Source organism: Phoenix dactylifera, chromosome 8 (genome assembly GCF_051530095.1).
Source record: "Phoenix dactylifera cultivar Ajwa chromosome 8, Ajwa_hap1_PhDact_Kaust_v1.1, whole genome shotgun sequence".
Classification (NCBI taxonomy): Eukaryota; Viridiplantae; Streptophyta; class Magnoliopsida; order Arecales; family Arecaceae; genus Phoenix; species Phoenix dactylifera.
The window spans coordinates 25,017,497-25,044,920 of NC_143197.1; the positions used below are offsets into that span (position 1 = coordinate 25,017,497).

The following is a 27,424-nucleotide window of genomic DNA, read 5'->3' on the forward strand; positions in this document are numbered from 1 at the left end:
ATGTGATGAGCTCACCATAGTGCTGATTTTAACATGCATCATGAAGATTATCCCTTTCTGTCATGTAGGATGATGATGCTCGATGCATGTTTGGATTGTTGTTGTATAGCCTTGATCGTCTGTACAAGGCTGTTGAAAGGCATGCAAAGGAAACAGGCGAGTGGCTAAGGTTAGTGGCTTGATTCATGAGTTCATTGAAGCTTTGAAAAATCTAGAACAAAATTTACCAATGAAATTTTTCTTGGTGCAGCCTGAGACAGGATATTGTTGACATAGGGAAGCCCGATTTGAAAACTACATACAAGCTTGCTGTTATATCGCGGATGGAGAGGATGTACGAATGCTTGCTTCCTTCGTCAAAACGCAAGTAAATCAATCCTTGTTGGTCATCTTCCATGATGTTGCAAACTTTTGATATCATTTCTTTCTCACTCTTTACTTTTATTATTTTATTTTCTGTTTGCTATTTTTCAACATGATGCCGACAATCAATTACGAGAAACTATCATTAGGCTCATGAGGGCAGTTCTGTCCATGAATTTTGTATTTCTCATTGATGTGTATTTACTTAAAAAAAAAAAAAATTGTAGTCGTATTTGTTGGGATTTCATCAACTCCTTACACTTAAACTAGTCATGCTTGCATATGGTTAGTTCTCATTTGTCATCAAACGTTCTTCACTTGGGTTCACCACATTCATCATTTTATGAAAAATTCCTGGCCCAATCAATCAGCTGCTTTATAAAAGAATTTGATGGGCGGTAAAAAAAAAAAAACTTAATGCTAAGCACTTAATACTCAGCAGAAACATTTGATGTCAGTGCAAAAAAAAGAAAGAAAAAGAAACTGAATTCTACGCAGATATATTTGATGCGAAAATGACAGTCATATGCTCGTCAAGTGACAGTATCATAGCCCTCCATTGAGTACTTCATCTTGAATTTGTAATGTGCACGCTTGTGTATAATAGCCATCCGCTGGATGGAAAAATTGAAATGCGAAAACAGGCTACAGAGATTTTGGGGTTGACGAGCTACTGGCAGCAAGTTATACTTTTGATCGTTCTCATTAGTTTGAGCATCACCGTCCGCTCAATGGGGCAGATGATGATGAAATTTCTGCTTTCCATGAACACCACCGAATTGCGAGAACATTCTTGAGAGTTTGCATGTTAGAAGAAACTTGTCTTTGTTCGCTATAATGTCCAGAAAAATTTAAGCTGGAAAGTGGAGCTCCTTGCCTGTTTTCCTTCAAGAATTGCCTGTACAGAGCTACAAGAAGGAGAAGTTCTGCTCCTTCAGGATGTCTAGTGCAGAAGTCATATATCTATTGTTTGCTGGCCGGCCTGGCCGCATAAGATTTCTTCCGTATGAAGGTGATTCTTAAGAGCTAACCGAAGTTGCCGGCCATGGAAGAAATGAATTTTTTTCTTTTTTCTTTTAACTTGCGTTATAAGATCCGTTGATCCATTCAAAGAAAGTTTAGAGGACGACTCCAGCAATCAGAGTAGAGGGACCATTATGAGGCCACCATTGCATCATGATCACAGTAGTTGACAAAAACTAGAGGAAGGAAAGAGGACTACGAGATGGTGGTAGTCTCCAAGCTGAAGATCCGTTGCCTATGCATCAATTGACGCAAAATGGATATATCATCGTAGCTGGCACACTATAACATATTATTTATTATGTAGTTGAGAATCCAATTTTCATTTTCATATCTTAAAATACAGAAATCACATCTGTCTAATGGCATGTCAAATTAAAGACCAAATTAAATCATTTTATTGAGCTGTTAAAACTGTTGGTTTTGGTTGGGGTGTTGTTAGTGGCTATCTAGCTTATCACATTTGGCTAGATAGAAACGACAGAGTCTTCGAGGACAGGCGGGCTCTCCTGAGGGCTGTGGTATATAGAGCTATCCGTCAGGCCACTGAAGTCACTGAGGCTAGTATGGCTGTTTTATCTGGGCTAGTCAGGGACATCTAGGTCTCTCCCTTTGCTACTTTAGCATCCGGGTATGTTCTTGCTTCTTGGGAGCCCTCACCCCATCGCCACCTAAAAATGAACTTTAATGGTAGTCCTTGCCTGCTAGCGGTGGCTGCGCCGGAGTTGCATTTGTGATCAGAGACTACAATTTTAGGTTGATTGCTGCAGGAGGGACGGCATACGTTTGAGGCATCAGACTCTGGAGTGGAACTGAAGGCAGTGTGGGAGAAAATCTCCTATGCAAGACAAGTGCTAAAGGCTGGGAGCATCATCCTTTTTTTTTTTTTTTTGCTAAAGCGGGTGTTTGATACTATACGGGTACAAATACACTCAGTAAAGGCTGGGAGCATCATCCTTTCTTTTGATTTAAATGGCAGTGTTTAAGCAAGATTAGTGACCGATATACCCAAAAAAAAAAAAAATCCTGGTAGTTTTGTGATTGTTCAGTCTTCAAGAAACCCATAAATCATGTACTTCAGTTGGTCCTAGCCGGCGGTGCCTCTACTCTCTAGTGCAGCCGACGGGCCCTTCTCAATGTTCAAAATCAGCCCCAATGGCTGTGTTAGATCTTCTCTACATATTACTGGAGCAAGCTTCCTTAAAATAAAATAAAGGACATAATAATATTATTATTCTAGGTTTCCAATTTCCAACGGCAACCAATCGCCGTAACCCCGTTATAAAACCCCCTCCCGGAGGCAGCGATGATTGCAGGAGACCAACTCGCTCTACCCAAAAGATGGCAGCGACCGAGAACAAGCCGGACCGGGTGGTGGTGGCGGAGCTCCCCGGCTGGATCCGCCTCTACAACGACGGCTCCGTGGACCGGGCCTGGACCGGCCCACCCCAGGCCCACTTCCTCACCGCCACCGTCCCCCCCTACGACTCCCCCCGCGACGGCGTCTCCGTCCTCGACCTCCCCGCCGATCCCGCCCTCCGCCTCTACCTCCCGTCCGCCACCAACGCCGGCGACGGCCGCCACCTTCCCCTTCTCCTCCACTTCCACGGCGGGGGCTTCTGCATCACCCATCCCTACTGGTCCATGTACCACCACTTCTACACCCGCCTCGCCCGCTCCGCCGGCGCCGCCGTCGTCTCCGTCGTCCTCCCCCTCGCCCCCGAGCACCGCCTCCCGGCCGCCGTCGACGCCGCCTACCGCGCACTCCTCTACCTCCGCTCCCTCGCCGCCGGCACCGGCGCCGAGCACCCGGTGGCGGAGCGGCTCCGCAAGGCGGCGGACTTCTCGCGGGTTTTCCTCCTCGGGGACAGCTCCGGGGGGAACCTGGTGCACGAGGTGGCGGCGCGGGCGGGGGCGGTGGAGGCGGGTTTCTGGGCGCCGGTGAGGGTGGCGGGGGGGATCCTCCTCCACCCGGGGTTCGGCCGGGAGGAGCGGAGCCGGTCGGAGGTGGAGAACCGGCCGACGCCGTTCATGTCGCTGGAGTTGCTGGACAAGTGCCCGGCGATGGCGCTGCCGATGGGGGCGACGAAGGACCACCCGATCACGTGGCCGGTGGGGGAGGCGGCGCCTGCGTTGGAGGGTCTGAGGCTGCCGCCGCTGCTGGTGGCGGTGGCGGAGGGGGATTTGCTGAGGGACCGGGAGCTGGAGTACTGCGAGGCGATGAGGAGGGCGGGGAAGGAGATGGAGGTGGTGATGAGCCGGGACGTGGGGCACTGTTTCTTTCTCTACGAGGAGTTGGTCGACTCGGAACCGGTCTCGGCGAGCCGGACCGGGGAGTTGATCGAGGCCATCAAGGACTTTGTGGCCCGCCACTGAGGGCGCTTTGTTTGGTGGGAAAGGGGTTGGTGGTCGGACCGCACTAAGTTTGCGAACCCCATCCAATAATTTCTCCTCTCTTTGGGTTGCCTCATGATGCCATAATGTCGGTGTTATCATATTATTTCCGACTTATGTTATTATTTCCGTCCTGCTGGTGAACCAAAGTTGATTACCAGAAACTCTACCGAGTAGCCATGGTTATATATATATATATATATATATATATATATATATAGTGTACATGCTCATGTAGTTACAACCATGGAGATATTCCCGAAGGAAGGTATTCTACTCCTAAGAGAGAAACATCTCCATCATATAATTACAGCTGTAGAAGAAGAATCGCGAGTTATTCCATTCTAATCCGGTATACTAAGTATTATGCAATTCAAATGCTTGGAGCATTGAAGATATGATGGCAGCCTTAGTGCAGCACTAGTATAGAGTCTGGTACCGAGACATTGGACCTTGCTTCAACATTTTCTTAATTGATGGTCACCAACTTCCCAACCAATCACCAGAACATGGTGTGCCCTCAACTCCAATGTCTCAATTTTAGATATCTGTCCTTTATATGCCCTGGTTCAACCTAAGACATAGTTTGCTCGGAAACTTGTTTGTTTTCCCTTTCCCATCAAACCGCTATTTCATTTCTACTCCTGCTATTTCAAATCCGCGTACATTAGTTTTGGACCTGCGTGCACTGCAATCCTCCTATGTAGGCATAGGCATTTCTTCTTTGTGTGTACCGTTTCGACCAGAGACGGTTTGCTCTGAAGCTTATTGGCCTTATCTCACATCAAACTGGTATCAAAACTTTGCCTAAAATCTTAGACAAAATTAACGTGTGATAACATTTATAAAAAATTCAATATTACCCATACTCATCACTAGTCCAAATTTGCTTAAGATATACTTCGCACAATAACATGTATCGCATTACCTTAATCACGAAAAAATGATGAATATGTTAGATATATTGGAAAAAAATACATGTAATATGAAACACATACCCCTTCATTGTTGCTCCTTCAGAAAAAAAAAAAAAAAAAGAAAAGTCCATCCGTTGACATCAAAACTTGCTGATATGCAACTTGCACAACCTCGGTGCACTTCCAACATTTCTTATCATAAGTTCATTAATTGACCCATTAATAATTTGTAAAATTTAGAATGACTTGAACAACGGATCCAACTTTTAAGGAGGGTTAGGTGCCAACTTGGTCAAGTCCTACTATAGAATCCAGCTGACCCGTTGCATAGCAATGAATAAATTATGTAACAAGTTTTAAGTACCAAATATAATTTTAAAGAGTAACATATTTAAATACAATTTCTATTGTACACATTATAGTTATAACAATCATACTGGAGACCACATTATTGTTATGCCAAAGAATAAAATGACAAAAGTTCGAATCTATTAGACATGATATAAAAATTGATAAAACAATAATACACAGCAAGCATGACAAATATAATAACATTTTAGAACTTAATTACATACATATTATTATCGAATAAATGTATCGTAGAAGTATTAACTGCTATTTCATTATAAGAATAAAAAAGAAAAAGGCAAAAATTTTATTAAACCTATATGCTGATATTTCCAAAAATACTTTTTGAACTTTTAAGTATTTAAACAATATGTCTAAGAAGAATAAGAACATCAAAGAATCTAAGCAAATCAAGTAATAAGATAGAAACACACGCTGGATCCTTGAGCAAATACGCACAATAGTTTAAAGATTAAAATTCAAGATGTCAAATTAGTGATTTCAAGCATACATTGCTGCAAAAACTAATCCAACTTGCGGTCTTTAATTTAGAAAGGAAAGAGTGAAAGTACCTTTAAATCTCTAATCAATGTTGGTCATGGGCAAGAAAGAAAGGAAAAAAAAAAGGAGGGGGGGGGGGCAGGTGGATGGCGACTCGCCGGCAAAGAATAGATGTATTGATGGGAGAGTAGGGGATATTTTTCCTTCTTGGTAGATCCTAGAGAGATAGGAGGCAGATTTTGGTGGGGGCGATTTTATTATTATTATTAGGAGGAGTATTATATTAGGGAGAGAGGAGAGAGGATCGGTGAGAGAGAAAGAGACTTGATAGTTGATGACTTAAATATCTTAGTCGTCCCACGAGATTTTTCAAAAATATTGTCTTAAGTTTTTAAGTATTAAAAAATTATCTAATAAGGATAAGGATATAAAAGAAGCTAAACAAATTACTAAGATCAAAACTAACACTTCATCTCTACTATAAATATCTCAATAGTAGCTAAAATTTAAAATCCAAAATACTGAAACTTGTAATTCTGTTCTTCGTTATCCTAGCAAACTACTTTGATCTTGAAACTGCACCAAACATAACAACTATATTATTAGAAAGTAACAAAATTAAACAAAAAAAAAACAGAGTATGAAGTAGACTTCATTGAAGGAGAAGAGAGAGGGAAAAAGAGAAGGGTTGGCAAGGAAAGGGGGGAGAGTAGGCAAGGAAGGGATGTGGGTGTAAGAGTGGAGAGAGGAGGGGCTGGTTGGTGGAGCATTTTCTTCAATTTTTTTCCTTTTCAGGTAGGAGGGTTGGTGGGGGGGGGGGGGGGGGGGGGGGGGGGGGGGGAAGAGAGAGGGGATGGGTTGGGGGAATTTTTATTAGGAGGACTATGTTAGGAAAGGAGAGATACAAGATAAAGAGACTTGATATTTTAAATATTTGATGGTAGACTAAGTAGTTTTTTTTATAAAGGAATCCAACTAATCTGATCTCTAATCTAAAATATAGACATGGATATTGAAAGTTCAAGATAAATTGCATAAGTAATAAATATTTGCAAAATTTACATCATATTTTTCAATAATTACTAAAAACTTTTTGGCCATACATTTTTATAGACAGAATTTGATTTGGGATATTTTTTTTATTTTATAAAATAGTACCGGCAATTTGGCACATCAGATGCATATCGGGCAAAAATAATGGCAATCAAAATAAGATATAATTGATTGAGCTATATATTTATTTTATTTTTAGTCATGATTAAAATAAATAGAAAAATAGAAAAATATTAATAATGAATACAAAACCAAATAGGGCTGAAATTAGATCAGATACTAGTATATCTATATCTATATTTGTTTGATTATTCCAAATATGGATACAGATGTTAACCGGATGCAAAGAATTATATCTATATTTGTTCTAATGCTAATCGAATACATGTATATAAGTTGGATATAAGTCAGATAATTAAACTTTATGACCACCGAACAATATATTATTAAGTGGAAGGTAAATCCAGTTAATAGTATGTTAATATAGTTATTTAATTTTTTTTAAAAATATGATGCTATATAAATTTAAATAGAATTGTAAATTGAATTGGATATTCGAATACGTATTGGATAGTTATCTATCTATATCCATATTCGTTTTTCTTTAAAAGATATGGATATTAGTCAGATATTCAAATTTCTATCTAAATTCGGATAAATTTAAATATAAAAACCGATCCCGACGGATATTATCTGATCCACTGTCACCGCTATAACCAAATACAAAATAAAATTAAATAAAATAAATTAGAACAAAATAAAAATCTATAACATAAATAAAAATTTAAATGAAATAAGAAGATACATAAGATAAGTGTTAAAGATCCCTTGCCAAAAATATTAAACAATTAAATATAATATAAATAAATTGAATAAAAATAAAAATAAGCATAAAAATTAGTATAAATCTATAAATTTAAAACTAAACACCCAAAATAGAACAAATAAAATCAGAAAAATATATTGCATTATATAAGAAGATGCAAATAAATCTAAACAAAAGGTACGAAACAAAAATTTCTAGGTAATATTCACAGTTTTTTTTTTTTTTAGGAACAAGGAGGGCCGAAGCTTAGGTTCTTATGCAGACCGGGCAATTGCTCGCAAAAATGAGAATTTATATATGCAAGGATCACCCCAAGTGCTATGTCATTGAGGTAAAGTTTAGTGGTATATTCCTATAAATGGTTGCTTCATAATTCTACAAAAATCTCTCACCTCTTATCTCTTAAAAATCATTAATAATATATTTATAGAGTAAATAGAAAACTTATATCACAGCCATCCACATGCATCGCAAGATCTAGCATACTCAAGCTCATTATATCATCTATTCGAAAAAATTCAATTCTCATGAAATCTTCTTGACTGTTGCTCAAAATGTCCGATAATGTATGTATATTGAACCTTTTAGACAGTTGTAGATTCTGAAAGGCAATTCTGATTCGTGAATAAAAACTACATTTCAATAGAATTTTTTTTCTTTCTTTTTCTATATATTGGTTAATCTGAAAGGTATAAGAGGCAGAGGTACCCCATTTAATTAGAATTCGTATTTCTATATGCTGCAAGAGGATCAGGTCATTTCATTTAATTTAGGATCTATCTGGATCATCCAATAGGATTTGGACTGTATTTTCGACTGAAAAACCCATTCAAGCATGGCCTATATTAATATAGTACCCTCCCAGCTCGAATCATGTGGGAAGGAAAAAAAATAAAACCTTCATAATTTTTTGTTCTGCAGACCAACAAATTCTAGACCTTTAGAAGATGCAAGCTGAGAAAGCCAACAGACTTAATTCCCATGGGATATTCATGCAGGAATATCCAAAGCCGCCCTTAGGTGACCAGTCATAGTCGAATATGATATTCGTTTTATCATATGTCTTGATATCATAGTGCTTTTTAGCCTCAAACATCACCTTGGTTTGAAAAAGGATAAGAGTACACCAATGTGCAAAGTCTTCCATCAGCTAAATTTTCTTTCCTCAAACAAAAAAAAAACCCAGGCTACAAGTTTGTTACGGCAGCCAGACTTCTTGGCAGCCATAAGTTATATTTGTTTATATTGCTGTGGCTTGTTGATTTTTTCCACCATGTAATCCAAACTCTGGAGAAGTGCATCCAGAAGCTCCACGTTTCCACGGCGCATCTCATGCTCTAGTGGTTTATCTAATTCAAGGGAGCCATAATTTTTGACTTCAGAAACCCTGATTCCCAAAGAGCAAATGAACCTACAAAAGACTTCTACACAGACTCAGTTCCCTTGGGAATGCTTCAACCCCTTTGGCTGCAAGCAATTCAGCAAAACTTCTACAGCACATGCCCAAGATCCCAAATTCACAACCATTATCTTTTTTTAGATCTTGCTAATCCTGATTCCTGACGAGTAAGTGAAGCCTCAGAACCGAAACATCAGACACCAAGCATTTTCCAACTTTGGTAGGCTAGAAGATATGGAGATTTCATGCCTACAGTCGGTCTTCTTCTTCCTCATTCCCCTCTTCATCTTCATCTTCTGGTATCAAAACCCAGCAAAGAAACCAACCCCTGGAGAACTCCAAGCCTACCCACTGCTGGGGAACCTCCCCCAGTTGCTCAAAAACCGTCACAGATTCCTTGAATGGACAGCTGAAGCCCTCATCAAGAACCCGACGCATACAATAGTATTCCAGAGCCTAGGGCAGGTCAGTGGAATCCAAACTGCAAATCCCTTGAACATCGAACACGTGCTCAAAACCAACTTCAAGAACTACCCAAAAGGCGAGAGACACATCGAAATGCTGGAGGATTTCTTTGGCCATGGGATCTTCAATTCCGACGGTGAGCGCTGGAAGTTGCAGCGGAAGGCGGCCAGCTTTGAGTTCAATACAAGATCACTTCGTAACTTCGTGGTGGACACAGTCCAGCATGAGGTAGTCCAGAGACTGCTACCGCTGCTGAAGAAAGCCAGCAAAAAGAACGAGACTCTCGACTTTCAAGATGTTCTTGAGCGTTTTGCATTCGATAACATCTGCCAGGTGGCCTTCAATGAAGATCCGGCCTGCCTTACAGAAGAGGGGTTTGGCAATACAATCTCCTCACGCTTCATGAAAACCTTTGGAGAAGCGCAGAACCTTGTTGTGGAGCGATTCCTGGATGCGCTGGATATCACCTGGAGGATCAAAAAGCTGCTAAATATCGGCTCGGAGAGACGGTTGAAAGAATCAATTTCAATCATCAACGACTACACCACAAACATCATTCGATCAAGGAAGGAAAGGCCTTTGGATCACTTTAGTGATCTTCTGTCTCGATTCACTTCAAATAAAGATAACACTGAAGAATATCTTCGAGATGTGGTGGTGAGCTTCCTTACAGCTGGGCGTGAGACAACATCATCAGCACTGACATGGTTCTTCTGGCTCCTATCGGCAAGACCTGATGTCGAGAAAAAGATACTAGACGAAGTCAGATCGATCCGGGCCCTGAATCAGAAAGCAAGCGAGACATTTAGTTTTGATGAGCTGCGAGAGATGCATTACCTTCATGCTGCAATTTCAGAGTCGATGAGGTTGTATCCCCCTGTGGCCCTTGACACGCTTTCTTGCAAAGAAGATGACACCATGCCAGACGGAACATTGGTGCATAAAGGATGGTTTGTGACATACCATGCTTATGCTCTTGGAAGGCTGGAGGACGTCTGGGGGAAGGACTGCAACAACTACAAGCCGGAGAGGTGGTTGGAAAATGGGATTTTCCAGCCAGAAAATCCATTCAAATATCCAGTGTTTCACGCTGGTCCGAGAATGTGCTTGGGGAAGGAGATGGCATACATACAGATGAAATCGATTGCAGCTTGTGTGCTTGAAAAATTTGAATTCAATGTTGTGGGGAAGGACAAAACTCCAGAATACATACTCTCACTGACCCTGAGGATGAAAGGAGGTTTGCCAATTCAGGTTAGAGAGAGAAAGAGAGAGAGTTGATCTGATCAACTAACAGGGCGAAGTCGCATGAAAAAATAATCATATTTGTATTATGGAAAAATCAGCATGTAGTTTATAACTTTTTGCTTATATTGTCATAGTTTTGCTATTGCAGTTCTATATTGTCATAGTTTTACCCCTCTTTCTATGGTTATTTGTTGGAGGGCTTGGCCGGACAGGAAGAATTTTCAAGAAGTCGTTAGGATGGTTAACTCTTTTATGTTGAGAAGGGTCTTGTATGCTATTCCCTAAGATGGCCATCAACTTTTCTTCTTTTAAATTGTCTTATGTTTTATAGTTTTTTCTTCTGCTTGTATTCGTTTCTATATCTCATGAAATGAGACACGACAAAGCCATTTTCTTCTCAAAAATAACGACAACACGATCTACTTAAACATAAGTTTTCTTAATCTCTTCTTATTACTTTTATAAAAAATTTCATTGATCTTCTCATCTTCATATAACCCGTCAACATGTGTTTTCAACTGCGATGTTTTCTTTAATATAACTAGCTTTGGCCTATAAAGCTCATGGAGAAACTAGTTCTTGTGGCTCTCCCTCACTTTACCCTTTGGTGTACTTGTTTCTAGCTTTATCCTTCCTGGGGCTACTGAACAGTTACCTCAGCATCTATCCATGATAACAATGGTATGCCACCAAAGACAGCTTTCAGCGAAATCCCACTTATTACACTCCAAAGTCACCCAAGCTGTTAAACAAAGACAGCAGTGATGCTGTTTATCTGGTACTACTTGCAGCTTCCAATAACTACAGAAGTCTACCTCAAATCTTGGAGAAAATATATGGCTGAGTTCCAGAAAGCACTGATGAATTGATTCAGATATTAAAAAATGAAGGAGTTTTTGAACCTACAGAATAAGCAACATCGTTTATGTGTTTTTGACCATATTAACTGAAAGCCTGTGGACCCAGATAGAGGCAGCAATAGATAGTGAGACACGGGGCACACTCTAATTTCTAAAGAAAACGGCAAACATCATGAAGCATTTCAGTTCCAACCAAAATGCATCGAAAATAGCAACTATTGCTCTACATATTTATATACCTCTACAAATCAAACAAAGGAGCAACAGAAACATAAAATCTCTTGGAAATTTGCCGGACTGAAGATTTTGATAAAGAGAAGTCAGACTATGATTCCTTTGTGATCAAAATTTAGCTGAGGATCAGAGCAAGAGAAAGGGAGAGAGAACACATAAATTACCAAGGCATGACGATGAAAACCCACCATAATTATAAACTTATAAAAAGAATACTTTGTCATGCATCTTATCTATGATACAATTATGTAAATGTAAAATCATAGACTATCAAATTGTAAACATGTGGAGGTAAAAATATGTTCATTTTTCAAGAACAAATGATTCGATGTCATATTATGTCATTGAAAAAAAAAAAGTTTCACAATTTGATCAAATGGCAGCAGTTGGCGCGCAACAATGCCCGTACTAAAGAATAAACAAATAACAACTAAAATGGTTTACAAAAATTAATTTCACAAAGCTTTTATATAGCAATTGTAATTGGTGTAATAACATCATATCTGAAACAATGAATTATGGAAGGTAGTAATGACACAAATAACTCTCAAAATTGTTACTAAATCAAACACTGTCAAAGTGGGAAACTATGTTTATATTTTTCTCTACAATGCAATACAAGTCTACGTCAAAGTACCGTTGTTTTTATTTATGACTCCTTGATTCAGCTGAGAGCATTGTGGCCATCCAAATCCCAAAATTTCTCTCTCCAATCCGCAGCATTGGCCTGACACACGACGCCCCTGCGACCCATCACTCGCGGCCCTCTTTCACCCAACCCATGTTCCCAGAGATTCCCAACCCTAAAAATCACTTGACCTGGAATCAAGGAAGTAAGCGTGAAACTTGTGTTAACCACGACCCAGAGCTCCGCGTCGCCGGAATCCCTACCGCCAGAAGGAAGGTGGACGGAGGCGATCGGAGCTCCGGCGGCCATCGGAGGCAGGGGTCGGGGACGAAGAGAGTACTATGGAATGGAGTCGGAGACGAAAGGGATGGGGGGCGAACGTGGGATGAATGAGATCGGCACTTATCAAAAGCTATTTTTATTTTTTTCTAAAACGGTTGATTCTAATACGGACATAAAAAAAATAAAAATAAAAAACAAAGCACTCTGGACAAGTTTCTCTCTCTAATCTAAGTATCATTAGCTTTTCTATAAATATGCTTGGTGAAAAGCCATGCCGCCACTAATTATAGTCCGAATATCTCGAAACCAGGATGGCACCCATCCATACCGCCAATGTCCTTCTAGATTCTACCAATCATCGTAACTGAATCACTTTCAAGCATGACTGTTTTAGCCTGCAGCACACGCCGAGCATGGCCCAGACCAACTTATGTCGCCCTCAACTTAGTCTGTAGGACCAAAATATCAAAAATCTGGCACCTACTAGCAAATTTATATATATTTATATTTTCTTACACACTCTCACACATGTGGGCCAGATTTTTCTTTAATGGGTGAGCCCAATATGTGAAATTGTTAATAATAGAATTAAAGAGTGCGGAGACAGAGTTCGACCTCTGCTGTGATGCCAAGTTGAAATCACCACTTATCCTAAAAGCTTAAGTTAATAGGATGAGATAGATTTATTTCTATATTTATTTATATATTCTTACGCATACAATGAGTGGAACCATGGAGGTCCGGCTTTCTGATGCATAAAATGTTGTCCACAACGGCACATATTTTGTGACCTTTGCATGACTTATGATGCATCTTTGCACTCCTCGACCGACTTCCTAGATTTATTATCCAATTCCCTTCGAGCTGATGCTTGTCATTTGCTGTGCTGGTTGGTGGCTCTGGAAAGAATGCATCAGCTAGTCAATTCTCGTGCCGGGTATTGGGTTGACTTGGGCCCAACCAGCCCCTCTTCTCCTTTGGCTCTGTAAAATATGGATTTTGATGGAGCTATTGCACCATTAGATGCTGGAATCGGCTATTTGATTAGAGATTCTAATGGATGCGCATGGATGATAACTTTAAAAAAAAATGCCTCATTTCATGGTCCATGGAACTCCTTTCCGCTTGGTACAGCATCGTGTCTTTACGAGATAATCACACATTTCGTGAAGGGAACCAACCAGCGAACTGAATGCCAAGAGCGATCATAGCAATCAGCTTCCAATGCAACTTCTCTACCTTAGGCTAATAATTTGGGTGTTCTTCCGCATGACAATAAATTTCAGGCTTCCCAACCCCCCACCCTGCCTCATTTCGTTTTACTTGTAGATCATCTTTACTGATAATGTTGCTGGAAATTGGACCCGGGGGCAATTTTCGGTCGAGGAGAGGGAACGACTGTTAGTCCTCACGGCGGGGCGGCGGTCTGTCGGCGGGCGGCGTTCTCCGTCCGGGGCGGTCGGAGAGAAGGAACAGCAGGTCCTCGCAGCGGGGCGGCGATCCGTCGGCTGGCGGCGTCCTCCGTCCGGGTGCCTGCACACGAACCGGTGGCCGGGTTCTCCGGCGCCGGCCCTCCGACGCTCAAGTCAGGGAGGGGGCAAATAGTGGGGAGAAGGAGATAAACAGTGATTTTTGGGTGTATGAATGTTTCGATCCCCTCTTGGGAGGCCAAGGCTCCCTTTTATATGCGGGGGTCGGTTTACCTGTGATGTAACAGGGCGAGGCCGTAGTACGGCTTGGCATGTTGTTCAGGTCGGCGCTCGGTCAGGCGAATCATTGCACTGATGTCGGCGGTATGGCCGAGATCAGAGACTTATCATAGTCGACTAGACCCTGCTAGGTCGATTTGCCGTGGAGAGCTGGGGATCCGTAGATGTCAGGAGCCATGCGCATTTATTGTGGAGTAAGTTGGAGATCCGCATTTATTATGGAGTAAGTCGGAGGTCCGCATTATTGGTGGAGTAAGCCGGAGATCCGCATTTATTATGGAGTAAGCCGGAGATCCGCATTTATTGTTGAGTGTGCCGGAAGATTACAGCGGCCATGCGCAATAAATGCCGGAGGGGTGTTAGAGTACGGTCCTCGGACATCGGGGTTTCTCTTAGGTCGGAGGTTTCGGGGTCGGTCGTCTTGTGGCCGAGCGTTCCGAGGTCGGACGCTGACTTCGGCTGTCCGGGGTCGGAGGTTGTACGGCTTCTTAGGGGCATTTATGTCATTTGGGGGGAAACTTTATTCCCCCCAACACTACCCCCCGACTTCCGAGTTCGAGCGGCTTGTGGGGCTCGGACGTGGGAAGTAAAGTCTGTCACTAAGGTTGGGGGGAAGGTTTCGCCCGCCCCCTTGTGCTTTCTGGAGCTTTTATGGTGAGATATGCGCCCTTTGGCGTCTCGAGGCTGCTTTATTCGGTGAGCTAATGATGGAGCTCGTATCATCATGCTTCTTGAATCGCCAGGATCATTTTACGGCGGATTAATGATGGGGGACCTCGAGCTCGTCGAGGCGGTGTCTCGATTCCGTAATCGACGTTTCTGGCTCATTAATGAGTGTGCCGTTACGGGGTTTGAAACGGACACGCGACGCGACCCGAGGTCGGACGCTTTCGATTTCATGTTACTGGATCATAATTCCGAAGAAGTGGAGGCCTCATCGGGGCTCCACGTGTCCCAGATCTTATTAAACGAGGGGAGCGGGGGTTACGTCCGCTCGTTCCTCCAGACGATTTGATTCTGTGGACCCATGATGAGGCCCCGAGATCCGATGGGACAACGCTTCGATTTCGTATCCGATTTATTAAACCGGAGTGAATACGGTGCCTCGGCTTCCGAGGTCGACACGTGGCGCAACCCGGGGGGATGGGAACCGACCCCGTCGATCTGGGCCGTCAGGAGGGTCTATATAAACCCCACGAGTCTGCCCTAAAGGACTTGTTTGGCTGCCTCTTATTTTCGTCGTCTTTCCCCCCTGCTTTCTCCCTCAGCTGAGTCTTACTGGTGGTGCCCGGAGCGATTTCCGGCAATGTCCAGTAGGTTTTCTTCCCGTTTTCACTAGGGTTTCCTCTTTTCTCCTCCTCGTCAACCTCCATTTTCTACTCTTAACTTTTGCTCCACTCTTCCGTGAGAATGGGTTCCGGTCCCGAAGAGGTTGGGTCGAGTCTGTCGGAAGAGGAGCTGGAGTTAATCCGCTCCCGTTTCTTCTTCCAGCCCGGGTTTCGCCTTGAAACCGCAGGGCCAGAAGACAGGGTGACGCAGCCGCCCCCAGGTCGGATCGCAGTTTACCGCGAGACACTTTGGGCGGGCCTGCGTTTTCCCGCCCATGAGTTCGTGAGCAACTTGCTGGCCGAGTACCAACTCGTCCCGGCGCAGTTGGCTCCGAACTCATGGAGGACCATAATTGGGTTTTTATCCCTGTGCCTCGGGCACGGAATCCCGATTTCGGTAGGCCTTTTTCGCCGGTGTTTTCTGTTAAAGAAAAATCCGGCGGACGTAGGGTGGTTATATTTCGCCTTTCGGGGCGGTATGTCACTCTTCCGGGGCGCCCCTTCCTCGATTCACGAGTGGAAGAGGAAGTTTTTCTTTCTGGCGTCTGCGGCGCCTTGGGGGTTCGAGCCAAGGTGGGGACACCCTCGGCTGAAGGCCCTCAACAAACTCTCCGAGCCCACGGGGAGGGAGCTGAGGACCCTGGACTCTTTGCGAGCCCTCGAGAGGGGCAACGACCTGACCGAGCTCCTGCGGGAGGACGCCCTGGCGAGCGTGGGTCTGAGCTCGGCGCGCCCCGAGGGTAAGGGCGGTTGCATTATTCTATTTATTTATTTCTTGTTCTCCGTCTTTACGGTCACTGGTCTGACTCTTAACAAAATTCTTGATTTCAGATATTCCACGCATGCCGACCAGCAACACATCACTTTTCTCTCGCCTGAGGAGGCGAGAGGCCGAGGCCGGGGGTGCTGTGCCCCAGCCTCGGAAGAGGGCGAGGACGGACGGCGCTTCTTCGTCGGCCGGGACGAGTGGCCCCGAGGCGGGGGCCCCTGCAGCCGACCCGAGGCGGGAGCGGGTTGTTGGTGATGCGGGCCCGTCGGCCCCTCCTTGCCCTACCCCCCTTTCCCAGCGGGGGGAGCCGTCCGTGGTCCGGCCGCAGCAGCCAGGACCCGGGCTTACCCGAGGCACCGAGGCGAGCGGCTCCGGGACCTCGGGTTCGATCGTGCCGAGCTCTTCTCGGGCTTTCCGGGAAGAGTCGGCCGAGCCGGACTCTCCTATTCCCGAGGGGCGCTCGGCCTTTCAAAATGCCGAGGTTGCACGCTCCATGTTGCGGCGTGCGGTGCTTCCAGCGGACCGGGCCGTGTTCCGGGGTATTTCGCTGGAGGAGGTCGTCGGCAGTGCTTACTGCAACACTGCCCGGGTAAGCTTTCTTCTTAATTTCCCCAAGTTTTTAGCGTACATATGTGCTTTTCAACTCACAATACCCTCGTTTCTTTCTTTTCAGCATATTCTCGAGCTCGACACCATGGCGTTCATCGCCCATGGGTATCGGGAAGAAGTTCAACAACTCGGCCAGCAACTGGAGCCGGCCAAGAAAAGAGTCGCCGAGCTGGAGGCGGCGTTGGCCGCGGCCGAGGCTCGGTGGACAGCCACCGAGGCTGAGCGCCTTGCCATGATGGGGGCGCTCGAGGAGGAGAAGGCGGCTCATGCCCTGACCAGGGCAACCATGCGCGGCACGGAGGCGCGCTTAGGGGAGGTCCAGGCCAGGGTCGCGGCCCTCGAGTATGAGGAGGGGGTCTTGCGCCTCCGACTCGGGCAACTTGAGGCCCGGGAGAGGAGGGCCCTCGAACGAGCCGAGCATGCTGTGGAACTCTTCAAAGAGTCGCAAGAGTTCCGCGACATGTTGGAGGAGGAGACGGTCGACGGTTTCCTTCGAGGCTTCGAGAACTTCCGGGACCAGGTGCGCCGGTACTGCCCTCAGTACGACTTCTCGACGGTCCGTCCGAGGGAGGATCGGGGCTGGGGGTCCGACGTGCAAGCCCTTCCTGCCATCCTGACGTCCGAGGCGGGAATATACGAGCAGGACCCCGCCGAGCCTTCGACGGGGGTAGCCGAGGCGGACGGTGTCATGGAGGCGGCTCCGGCGGCCGAGATCGATGTTGTCCCGGAGGCGGCGCCCGAAGCTCCTGCTCCCGGCCCCGAGCCTGTTCCGGAGGAAGATCATGAGGTCATCAATGTGCCGGATGACCCCCCGGATGTGGCTCCCGCCGCTTAGGACTTAAGCATATTTTTCTTTTCTTTTTTATTGTATCCGGGGTCGGCCCTTGAGTGGCCGACTTCCAATTTTGTAATTGGCCTTCCGGCCCTTTGTTAATGAAGAAATGTTTGTCATTCTGTGTTCATCTTTCCCTCTGTTGTCGTGGATGAGGCTAGAACCTTGGCTAACCGCCTTGACGACCTCTAACTTCGTATTTTAATCTTTGGGCTGCTTAACGAAGCTGCCCTTTTCCCTGGCTATATCTTAGCCTTCTCGGATTCCAGTCGTCTCGACCAAAGGGAGCTCCGAGCTTAGGTTTCTAGAAAATTTCTCTAAGTTCTATAACTCGGATCTTAGAGTCGTGGGAGTTGCCACGTTTGGCCTTTAGGAAAATCTTAAGGCACCGAGGTCGGGCCTTAGCCCTTCAAGTGGGACCGGAATAGGTCTATTCGTGCCGCTATTCGGGGAGTTTAGTCGGGTTTCCGAACTCAACTCCGAACCTCTCATAGGGAGCGCGGGCTACTAAACAAGTTATTGCCGAAGGTTTTCATAGTTATCGTCTTCGGACCCTGCCGAGATTTCGGTGAACAAGGCTGGGATTCCCAAAGATTGCCTTGGTACCTGTGCTTGGCTGGTACATTCGTGGCCGGGACCACTTTTCCAGCTGGACGTCGGAGTTTACTTAGAAGAGCCGAGTTGGGCCCTACTTTATGAAGCCTTAGTACGGATTACGGAGACTTGACGAACAGAGCAGGCATAATGAGGTTGGGAGGTCGGTCTTAAGCCGACCCAGCGAAGAAGCCCGGCTTTGGGGCAAAATAAGACTCCAACATTGGACGAGATCTCGCTCGGCAATATGTAGATAAAATTTGACAAGGAGGGCGTCTAGTTGGGTGTACCTCTTGCATTCTCGGGGTCATGCTTCGCATGGTGGAGTAGGTCGCTTCCCTTCCTCGTCGACCTCCGGAGTCATTTTTGACTTGTAAAAGGGGCTCGGGCTTCCCATGGACCCGGCGACTCCTGCCGGAGTTGAGAGAATCTGGGGAGGCTCTGTTGATTTGTAGCCCTTTTTGAGATCGAGGGGGCTTAAGACCCTATGGTCGGACCTCGGAGCGCCTCAACCTTGGTCGAGGGATCTCACATCAGGTCGGCGGGTTCGTGGACGCTTTGCTGACCTGTGATACCTCCCGAGGTCGAGGGAGTCTGGTTCTCTACGGTCGACCCTCGGGGCATCCCGACCTTAGTCGAGGGATCGTTCGTCAGGTCGGCTGGTCTGGGCATGCTCTACCGACCGGCGACGCTTCCCGAGGTCGAGGGAGTCTGGTTCTCTACGGTCGACCCTCGGGGCATCCCGACCTTAGTCGAGGGATCGCTCGCTTCGGGAATCGGGGATCGTCGACCGCTCCCGGGGGTCCACTTTGTGGCGCCCCGGGTGGAGCCACCCTTTCCACCCCTCACGGCGCCTTTCCGAGGTCGAGGGAGTCTGGTTCTCTACGGTTGACCCTCGGGGCATCCCGACCTTAGTCGAGGGATCGTTCGTCAGGTCGGCTGGTCTGGGCACGCTCTACCGACCGGCGACGCTTCCCGAGGTCGAGGGAGTCTGGTTCTCTACGGTCGACCCTCGGGGCATCCCGACCTTAGTCGAGGGATCGCTCGCTTCGGGGATCGGGGATCGTTGACCGCTCCCGGGGGTCCACTTTGTGGCGCCCCGGGTGGAGCCACCCTTTCCACCCCTCACGGCGCCTTCCCGAGGTCGAGGGAGTCTGGTTCTCTACGGTCGACCCTCGGGGCATCCCGACCTTAGTCGAGGGATCGTTCGTCAGGTCGGCTGGTCTGGGCACGCTCTACCGACCGGCGACGCTTCCCGAGGTCGAGGGAGTCTGGTTCTCTACGGTCGACCCTCGGGGCATCCCGACCTTAGTCGAGGGATCGCTCGCTTCGGGGATTGGGGATCGTCGACCGCTCCTGGGGGTCCACTTTGTGGCGCCCCGGGTGGAGCCACCCTTTCCACCCCTTACGGCGCCTTCCCGAGGTCGAGGGAGTCTGGTTCTCTACGGTCGACCCTCGGGGCATCCCAACCTTAGTCGAGGGATCGTTCGTCAGGTCGGCTGGTCTGGGCACGCTCTACCGACCGGCGACGCTTCCCGAGGTCGAGGGAGTCTGGTTCTCTACGGTCGACCCTCGGGGCATCCCAACCTTAGTCGAGGGATCGCTCGCTTCGGGGATTGGGGATCGTCGACCGCTCCCGGGGGTCCACTTTGTGGCGCCCCGGGTGGAGCCACCCTTTCCACCCCTTACGGCGCCTTCCCGAGGTCGAGGGAGTCTGGTTCTCTACGGTCGACCCTCGGGGCATCCCGACCTTAGTCGAGGAGGCGCTACGGGGGGCCGCGAAGGTACTACCCCGTTGTTGGTGTCGAGCGCCACGGGGGACTGCGAAGGTACTACCCCATCTTCCCGAAGTGTCGAGGGGTCTGAACACGCACTGTCGACACTCGGGGCATCTCGACCTTAGTCGAGGAATCTTGCACCAGTCGACGTTTCACCGTCCTGCGATTCTTCCCGAGGTCGAGGGAGTTTGGGACTCTACGGTCGAGCCTCGAGGCATCCCGATTTTGGCCAGGGGATCTGAGGATCACAGACGACCCAATATTAGAAGAGGATTACAGTCATCAAAATGAGAGAAATATTTGCAGAAAAAGGAGCTGAGTCCATTATCTTGATTATCTTGAACCCCTTGGGGTTTCACTGGTAGTACATTCGTAAATTCTCGGAGTTCCAGCTTCGTGGGATCAGAGTCCCTTCCAGGGACTTCAATTTGTACGCCCCTGGTCGTTGTACCCGGGCGATTTGATACGGTCCTTCCCAGTTTGGGGCGAGCTTTCCTTGCTCGGTTGGTTGAGAAGCCTCGGCTTTCCTAAGGACGAGGTCCCCTACTTTGAAGAGCTTGGGCTTAACTCTGGAGTTGTAGTATTGGGCCGTTCGCTGTTGATATCTAGCCATGCGCACCCGGGCGACCTCTCTTGTCTCTTCGACGAGGTCCAAATTGCTCCTGAGCTGGGAGGAATTGGTATCGGGGTCGTAATGCTCCACCCTCAGAGAAGGCAAGCCGAGCTCCAATGGGATGACGGCCTCAGTGCCGTACGCTAGGTTGAAGGGGGTCTCTCCCATGGGCAGTCGGAACGTGGTCCGGTACGCCCAAAGGACATTGTACAAGTCCTCGACCCACTGTCCTTTGGACCGATCAAGCCTAGCTTTGAGTCCCTGCAAAATAGTTCGGTTAGTTACCTCAGTTTTCCCGTTTGTCTGGGGATGGGCAACCGAGGCGAAGCGATGATCAATGCCGAGCTCAGAGCAAAACTCCCTGAAATGAACATTGTCAAATTGTCGACCATTGTCAGATATAAGGATACGGGGTAGTCCGAATCGGCAGATTATAGACTTCCACACGAAGTCCCGCATCTTTTGCTCGGTGATCCGGGCAACAGGTTCGGCCTCGACCCATTTGGTGAAGTAGTTGATGGAGACGACCAGGAACTTTCTCTGTCCGGTGGCCAGGGGAAAGGGCCTCAGGATGTCGATCCCCCATTGGGCAAACGGCCAGGGGGCGATGATGGAGGTCAGCAGAGCTGAAGGTCGGCGCTGGATATTGGCGTTTCGTTGGCACCGATCGCACTGCGGACGAAATCCGTTGCGTCCTTCTGGAGTGTGGGCCAGTAGTATCCCTGCCGCAGGATCTTATGGGCCAAGGCTCGACCCCCCAGGTGATTTCCGCAGATCCCTTCATGGACCTCTCGGAGGGCGTAGTCCGCCTCGGAGGGGCGGAGGCATCTGAGAAGGGGAGAAGTAAATGATTGTCGATAGAGTTTATTCTCGTACAAGACATACCGGGGAGCCTGGCGCTTGATTCGGTGAGCCTCCGTCTCGTCATGAGGTAGAGTTCCGTCCTGAAGATAGCAGACGAGCCCGTCGATCCAGCTTGGCTCGGAGTCGATGCACATAGTGGGCTCGGGTTCCTCCGTGCTGGGGACCCGAAGATACTCGAGCGCTGTTCCCTTGGGAAGCTCGCTCATGCGGGAGGTGGCCAGTTTGGATAGCTGGTCTGCCCTGAGGTTTTCCGCTCTGGGAATATACTGAATATTGAAAGAATTCAGGGCAGATGTGAGTTCCCGCACCTTTTGGAGATACTTTTGCATGGATGGCTCTTTAGCTTCAAAATCTCCTTGGACCTGGTTCACCACCAGCTGGGAGTCGCTAAAGGCCGTCAGGTCTCCCACTTTTAGTTCTTTCGCCAGCTTGAGCCCGGCGATGAGAGCCTCATACTCGGCCTCACTGTTCGAGGCCGGAAACTCGAGGCGCAGAGCTTGCTCGGCCACCACTCCATCTGGACTGGTGAGGATAAGTCCGGCCCCGCTGCCCCCCGGGGTCGAAGACCCATCTGAGTGCAGGACCCATGGCTGTTTCGGGGTCTCCTCCACGGACTCAGATGGCGGCTCGGGGTCGTCCGGAAGGGTGCACTCCACGATGAAGTTGGCGAGTATCTGAGCTTTGATAGCCGGCCTGGGCCGATATTCTAGGTCGAATTCCCCGAGCTCGACCGCCCATTTGGCGATCCTCCCCGCACGATCCGACCTCTGCAATATCTGCTTCATAGGCTGGTCGGTTAATATAGCTATCGTGTGGGCTTGGAAGTAAGGCCTGAGTCTCCGAGCCGAGATGATGAGAGCGAAGATGGTCTTCTCAAGTTTAGAATATCGGGTCTCAGCATCCCTGAGAACCCGGCTGGTGTAATAGACCGGCTTTTGGAGCTTGTCTTCTTCCCGGACGAGGACCGAGCTTACTGCAGCTGGGGAGACGGCCAGATATAAGTAAAGAATTTCGCCCTTCTGGGGCTTGGTGAGCAGCGGGGGAGAGGCCAGAAGGCTCCGAAGCTCTTCAAAGGCTTGCTGGCATTCTTCTGTCCACCGGAAGTCTTTCGGCCGTTTGAGGCTCTTGAAGAAGGGGAGGCAACGCTCGGCTGATCGAGAAACAAACCTTCCCAGGGCAGCTACCCGCCCCGCGAGCCGCTGCACCTCCTTAACTGTCTTTGGAGGCGACATCTCTTGCAGTGCCCGGATTTTCTCCGGGTTGGCTTCAATTCCGCGTTGGGTCACTATGAAACCCAGGAACTTGCCCGAGGTGACTCCGAACGCGCACTTCGCCAGATTGAGTTTCATTTGGTATTTTCTGAGCTTGGCGAAGGTCTCGCTGAGATCGGCTATGTGGTGTTCCGCCGCTTGGCTCTTTACCAGCATGTCGTCCACATAGACTTCCATGTTCCGGCCGATCTGGTCTTTAAAGATTTGGCTGACCAGTCTCTGATAGGTGGCCCCAGCGTTTTTCAGGCCAAAGGGCATCACCTTGTAGCAGTAGGTGCCCTTGTCGGTGATGAAGGCCGTCTTCTCCTCGTCTTCTGGCGCCATTCGGATTTGGTTGTATCCTGAAAAGGCGTCCATAAAAGTTAGCAGTTGGTGTCCTGAAGTGGAGTCGACGAGCTGGTCGATGCTCGGGAGAGGGAAGCTGTCTTTTGGGCAGGCCTTGTTCAGGTCGGTGTAGTCCACGCACATACGCCATTTTCCGTTGGCCTTCTTTACGAGGACTACATTGGCGAGCCAATCCGGGTAGGAGACCTCCCGGATGAAGCCGGCTCCGAGGAGTTTGTCCACCTCCTCGGCCGCAGCTCATTGTCGCTCAGGGGCAGAGCCTCTTTTCTTCTGCTTTACAGGCCTGCTGGTTGGCCTCACCTGGAGTCGGTGGACCATGACCTCGGGGTCAATTCCTGGCACGTCCGCGGGCGACCAGGCGAAGACGTCAGCGTTGTCCCGCAGGAAGCTGACGAGGCGATTCCTCTCATGGGCGCCGAGGCCGGAGCCAACCTGCACGGTTAGCTCGGAAAAATTTTCTTGTAGTGGGATTTGAATAAGGAGCTCACCGGGCTCTACTTGCTTCTTCCAGAGGGTGTCCCTCGCATCGAGGGTTTTTATGGGCAGTGAAGGGCCCATCGGGCGGTCTGGTGCCTCGGCTGGTTGCTTTACTGTGTGGGCCGCCATGTAGCATTGCTTGGCGACCAGTTGGTCTCCGCGGACCTCGCCCACTCCTTGGCCGGTGGGGAACCGCATGAGCAAATGGCGAGTTGAAACCACGGCTCGAAGGGCGTTTAACCCTGGGCGCCCAAGGATGGCGTTGTAGACCGAGGGCAGACGGACCACCAGGAAGTCCGTCCTCACAGTGCTCTCCCGAGGGGCGGGGCCAACTGTGACAAGGAAGCTAGCCTCACCTTCAACCGGGACCGCATCTCCGGTAAACCCGACCAGCGGGGCATTGATTCTCCGGAGGTGTCCTTCTGTCAAACCCATTTTTTGGTAGGCATGGTAGTACAAAATGTTGGCTGAGCTTCCATTGTCAACTAGGACACGCTTTACATCAAACCTATTTACAATCATTGAGATGACCACAGCGTCATCGTGAGGAGTCTCGACCCCTTCTAAGTCCTCGTCCGAGAACGAGATGACTTCATCAGTGCGTGGGCGCTTCGGGGGTGCTCCCTGGGCGGCTGTTCCTGCCGAGGTCCGCCCAATCATGTTGATGGTGCCGGCGATAGGCCTGTTGCCGCCAGGATTTTCGGTTGGTGCGACATTCTCCGCCGGCCTCCTTTCCTCATGTCGGTTCCTCACGAACCGGTTGAGTACTCCCCGTCTGATGAGCGCTTCTATCTCGTCCCGGAGTTGGAAGCAGTCCTCCGTGTCGTGCCCGCGATCTCGGTGGAAGCGGCAGTACTTCCTGGAATTTCGGGGAAATCCCGTGTCTCGCATAGGAAGCGGGGGTCGAAAGAAGTCCCGACCCTCAATTTCCATCAGGATCTCGGCCCGAGGAGCATTGACGGGTGTATAGTTCTCGTACCTCGCCTGGTACGTCCGGGGCCGTGGTGGAGACCTCGGACGAGGAGGTGTCCTCTGCTGAGGTCGCCCCTGCTGACGGGGCGGGCTCCTCAGTCTGGGGAGATTCTTCTCTCGGCGGGGAGACCGGCTCCTTTGTCGACCGCGCTCCTCGCGGCGCTTCTTCCGCTTCTTCGAGGTGGGCTCGATTGCCCCCCGCCTGGAGGCGACTGCCTCCTCGGCCTTGGCATACTTCCGGGCTCGGGCCAGCATTTCGGAGAAGTCGGCCGGGAAGCTCTTCTCGATGGAGAAGAGGAATCGGTAGGAGCGGACCCCAGTCTTCAGAGCCGGCATGGCTATCGACTGGTCTAGCTCGCGAACCTCCCATGTGGCGGCGGTAAAGCGGTCCAGGTACTCTTTGAGGGATTCCCCCTCCTTCTGCTTGATGTCCAGGAGGGAGTCTGATGTCCGTCGCTGGCGCCGGCTGGCAGCAAAGTTGGTGGCGAACTGCCTGCCGAGCTGCTCAAAAGAGGACACCGTGTTCGGCTTCAGACCAGAGAACCAAAGCCGAGCGGTCCCTCGGAGGGTTGCTGGGAAGGCCTTGCAGAGTATGGCCTCCGAGGACCCTTGTAGGGCCATGAGGGCCCGATAACTCTCCAAGTGGTCGAGGGGGTCGGTGATTCCGCTGTAGGGCTCCACCTGAGGCATTTTGAACCCCGCGGGAACTGGCTCGTCCTCGATCTGGCGGGAGAAGGGGGACTTGGTAGTGAACTCAAAGTCCCCTTCCTGTCTTGCCTTCTTGCTGTGGAGTGCCGCAATCTGGCGCTCCAGATGCTCGACTTTTCGGTCGAGCTCCCCCACCCGTGGGATTGTCGCTGTGGTTTGCGCCAGCTCACGGTGATCCGGGGCTGACTCCGCCTCAGAAAGTTGGGGTCTCCGGTCGAAACCTTCTCCCGGTAACTCTCTCCGGGGAGAAGCTCGTTCTCCATTGTTGGCTCTGGAGGAGCCATGCAAATTTTGGCTGGGGAGAACCGGGCCGTTGGGGAGACACTCCGGCGGGGCCTGGGCCTGCGGGGGAAGTGCCGGTAAAGCCTCCACGCGCCGTAGGCCCTGAACGGCGGCGGCCAGGGCCTGGACTTGCTGTGCCAGGGCATTGAACTGTTCCGGCTGGACCTAAGGAGCTGGGTCAGCCGGAGTTGGAGAATTCTGGACGGAGTGTCCAGGACTTTGCGGGGGACGCCGGGAGACGTTAGAGGTTCCCTTACTTCTCAACTTCATGACTGCTACTCGGTCCATTCCTCTAGCGCCAACTGTTGCTGGAAATTGGACCCGGGGGCAATCTTCGGTCGAGGAGAGGGAACGACTGTTAGTCCTCACGGCGGGGCGGCGGTCTGTCGGCGGGCGGCGTCCTCCGTCCGAGGCGGTCGGAGAGAAGGAACAGCAGGTCCTCGCAGCGGGGCGGCGATCCGTCGGCTGGCGGCGTCCTCCGTCCGGGTGCCTGCACACGAACCGGTGGCCGAGTTCTCCGGCGCCGGCCCTCCGACGCTCAAGTCAGGGAGGGGGCAAATAGTGGGGAGAAGGAGATAAACAGTGATTTTTGGGTGTATGAATGTTCCGATCCCCTCTTGGGAGGCCAAGGCTCCCTTTTATATGCGGGGGTCGGTTTACCTGTGATGTAACAGGGCGAGGCCGTAGTACGGCTTGGCATGTTGTTCAGGTCGGCGCTCGGTCAGGCGAATCATTGCACTGATGTCGGCGGTATGGCCGAGATCAGAGACTTATCATAGTCGACTAGACCCTGCTGGGTCGATTTGCCGTGGAGAGCTGGGGATCCGTAGATGTCAGGAGCCATGCGCATTTATTGTGGAGTAAGTTAGAGATCCGCATTTATTATGGAGTAAGCCGGAGGTCCGCATTATTGGTGGAGTAAGCCGGAGGTCCGCATTATTGGTGGAGTAAGCCGGAGATCCGCATTTATTATGGAGTAAGCCGGAGATCCGCATTTATTGTTGAGTGTGCCGGAAGATTACAGCGGCCATGCGCAATAAATGCCGGAGGGGTGTTAGAGTACGGTCCTCGGACATCGGGGTTTCTCTTAGGTCGGAGGTTTCGGGGTCGGTCGTCTTGTGGCCGAGCGTTCCGAGGTCGGACGCTGACTTCGGCTGTCCGGGGTCGGAGGTTGTACGGCTTCTTAGGGGCATTTATGTCATTTGGGGGGAAACTTTATTCCCCCCAACAGATAAGTAAATCATCTTTCAGGTTTCAGCTATTTTCAGGCAGTCCGCATGCAGGGATGGTTCAGACTTTAAGTTCTGCATGTCTCTATTTATGACAAAATTCACTTTAGAGTTGTGATCAACCTGATCCCAAGCAGCCTGACCCACTCGTTTCAATTGGTCTGGGCTGAGGTTTGTCACCTTGACTTAGCTTGGGATCAAGAGTTTCCATTTGACGCAAGTTAGATTGGGTTAGGGTTAGGGTTAAACTCCCTCCAACCCGACAATACAACCTGATTCAATCCAGCAGAATGGATGAATAAAAAATATTTTCAAATTTCAGATGAAATACTTCAATTTTATTTGACTCTCTCTTTAAGCCTCCTGATATACAACTTCACATCGTGAAACCAATTTTATATTCATAAAATATTTAAATGCTTATACAAGGTTTTAGATTACAGCCATTATTTAGTTCATATAATAGTTTTTAGGTTACAAATTCACTATTCATCTCTCGCCAA

At 48.8% G+C, this 27,424-nt stretch overlaps 2 protein-coding genes and 1 pseudogene across 5 annotated transcripts in view; all 3 read left to right on the forward strand.

Moving 5' to 3' along the window:
• The window catches only part of LOC103706280 (protein DGS1, mitochondrial-like), a 32,631-nt gene extending 32,098 nt beyond the window's left edge, over positions 1-533 (forward strand). For all 3 annotated transcript variants that reach the window (XR_015968242.2, XM_008790337.6, XM_088703202.2), the window contains exons 13-14: positions 69-169; positions 251-533. Coding sequence is in view for 2 of the 3 variants with exons in the window: in XM_008790337.6 (XP_008788559.1) it covers positions 69-169; positions 251-371 (222 nt within the window). In the remaining variant the exon portion in view is untranslated. The remainder of the gene's footprint in view (positions 1-68; positions 170-250) is intronic.
• A 2,082-nt stretch (positions 534-2,615) lies between these two features.
• On the forward strand, positions 2,616-3,944 carry LOC103706279 (putative carboxylesterase 17). Its single transcript, XM_039124726.3, has one exon. The coding sequence runs from the start codon at positions 2,728-2,730 to the stop codon at positions 3,760-3,762; it is 1,035 nt and encodes a 344-aa protein (XP_038980654.3). The 5' UTR covers positions 2,616-2,727; the 3' UTR covers positions 3,763-3,944.
• Positions 3,945-8,515: 4,571 nt separating this feature from the next.
• Positions 8,516-10,782, forward strand: LOC103706276 (cytochrome P450 CYP94D108 pseudogene; annotated as a pseudogene). Its single transcript, XR_015968243.2, has one exon. The product of XR_015968243.2 is annotated as a cytochrome P450 CYP94D108 pseudogene (transcript).
• The last annotated feature ends 16,642 nt before the right edge of the window (positions 10,783-27,424 follow it).

Bases quoted from the DNA above. Each gene is read 5' to 3' on its own strand.
- LOC103706279 (XM_039124726.3), top strand. From the start codon at position 2,728: ATGGCAGCGACCGAGAACAAGCCGGACCGGGTGGTGGTGGCGGAGCTC.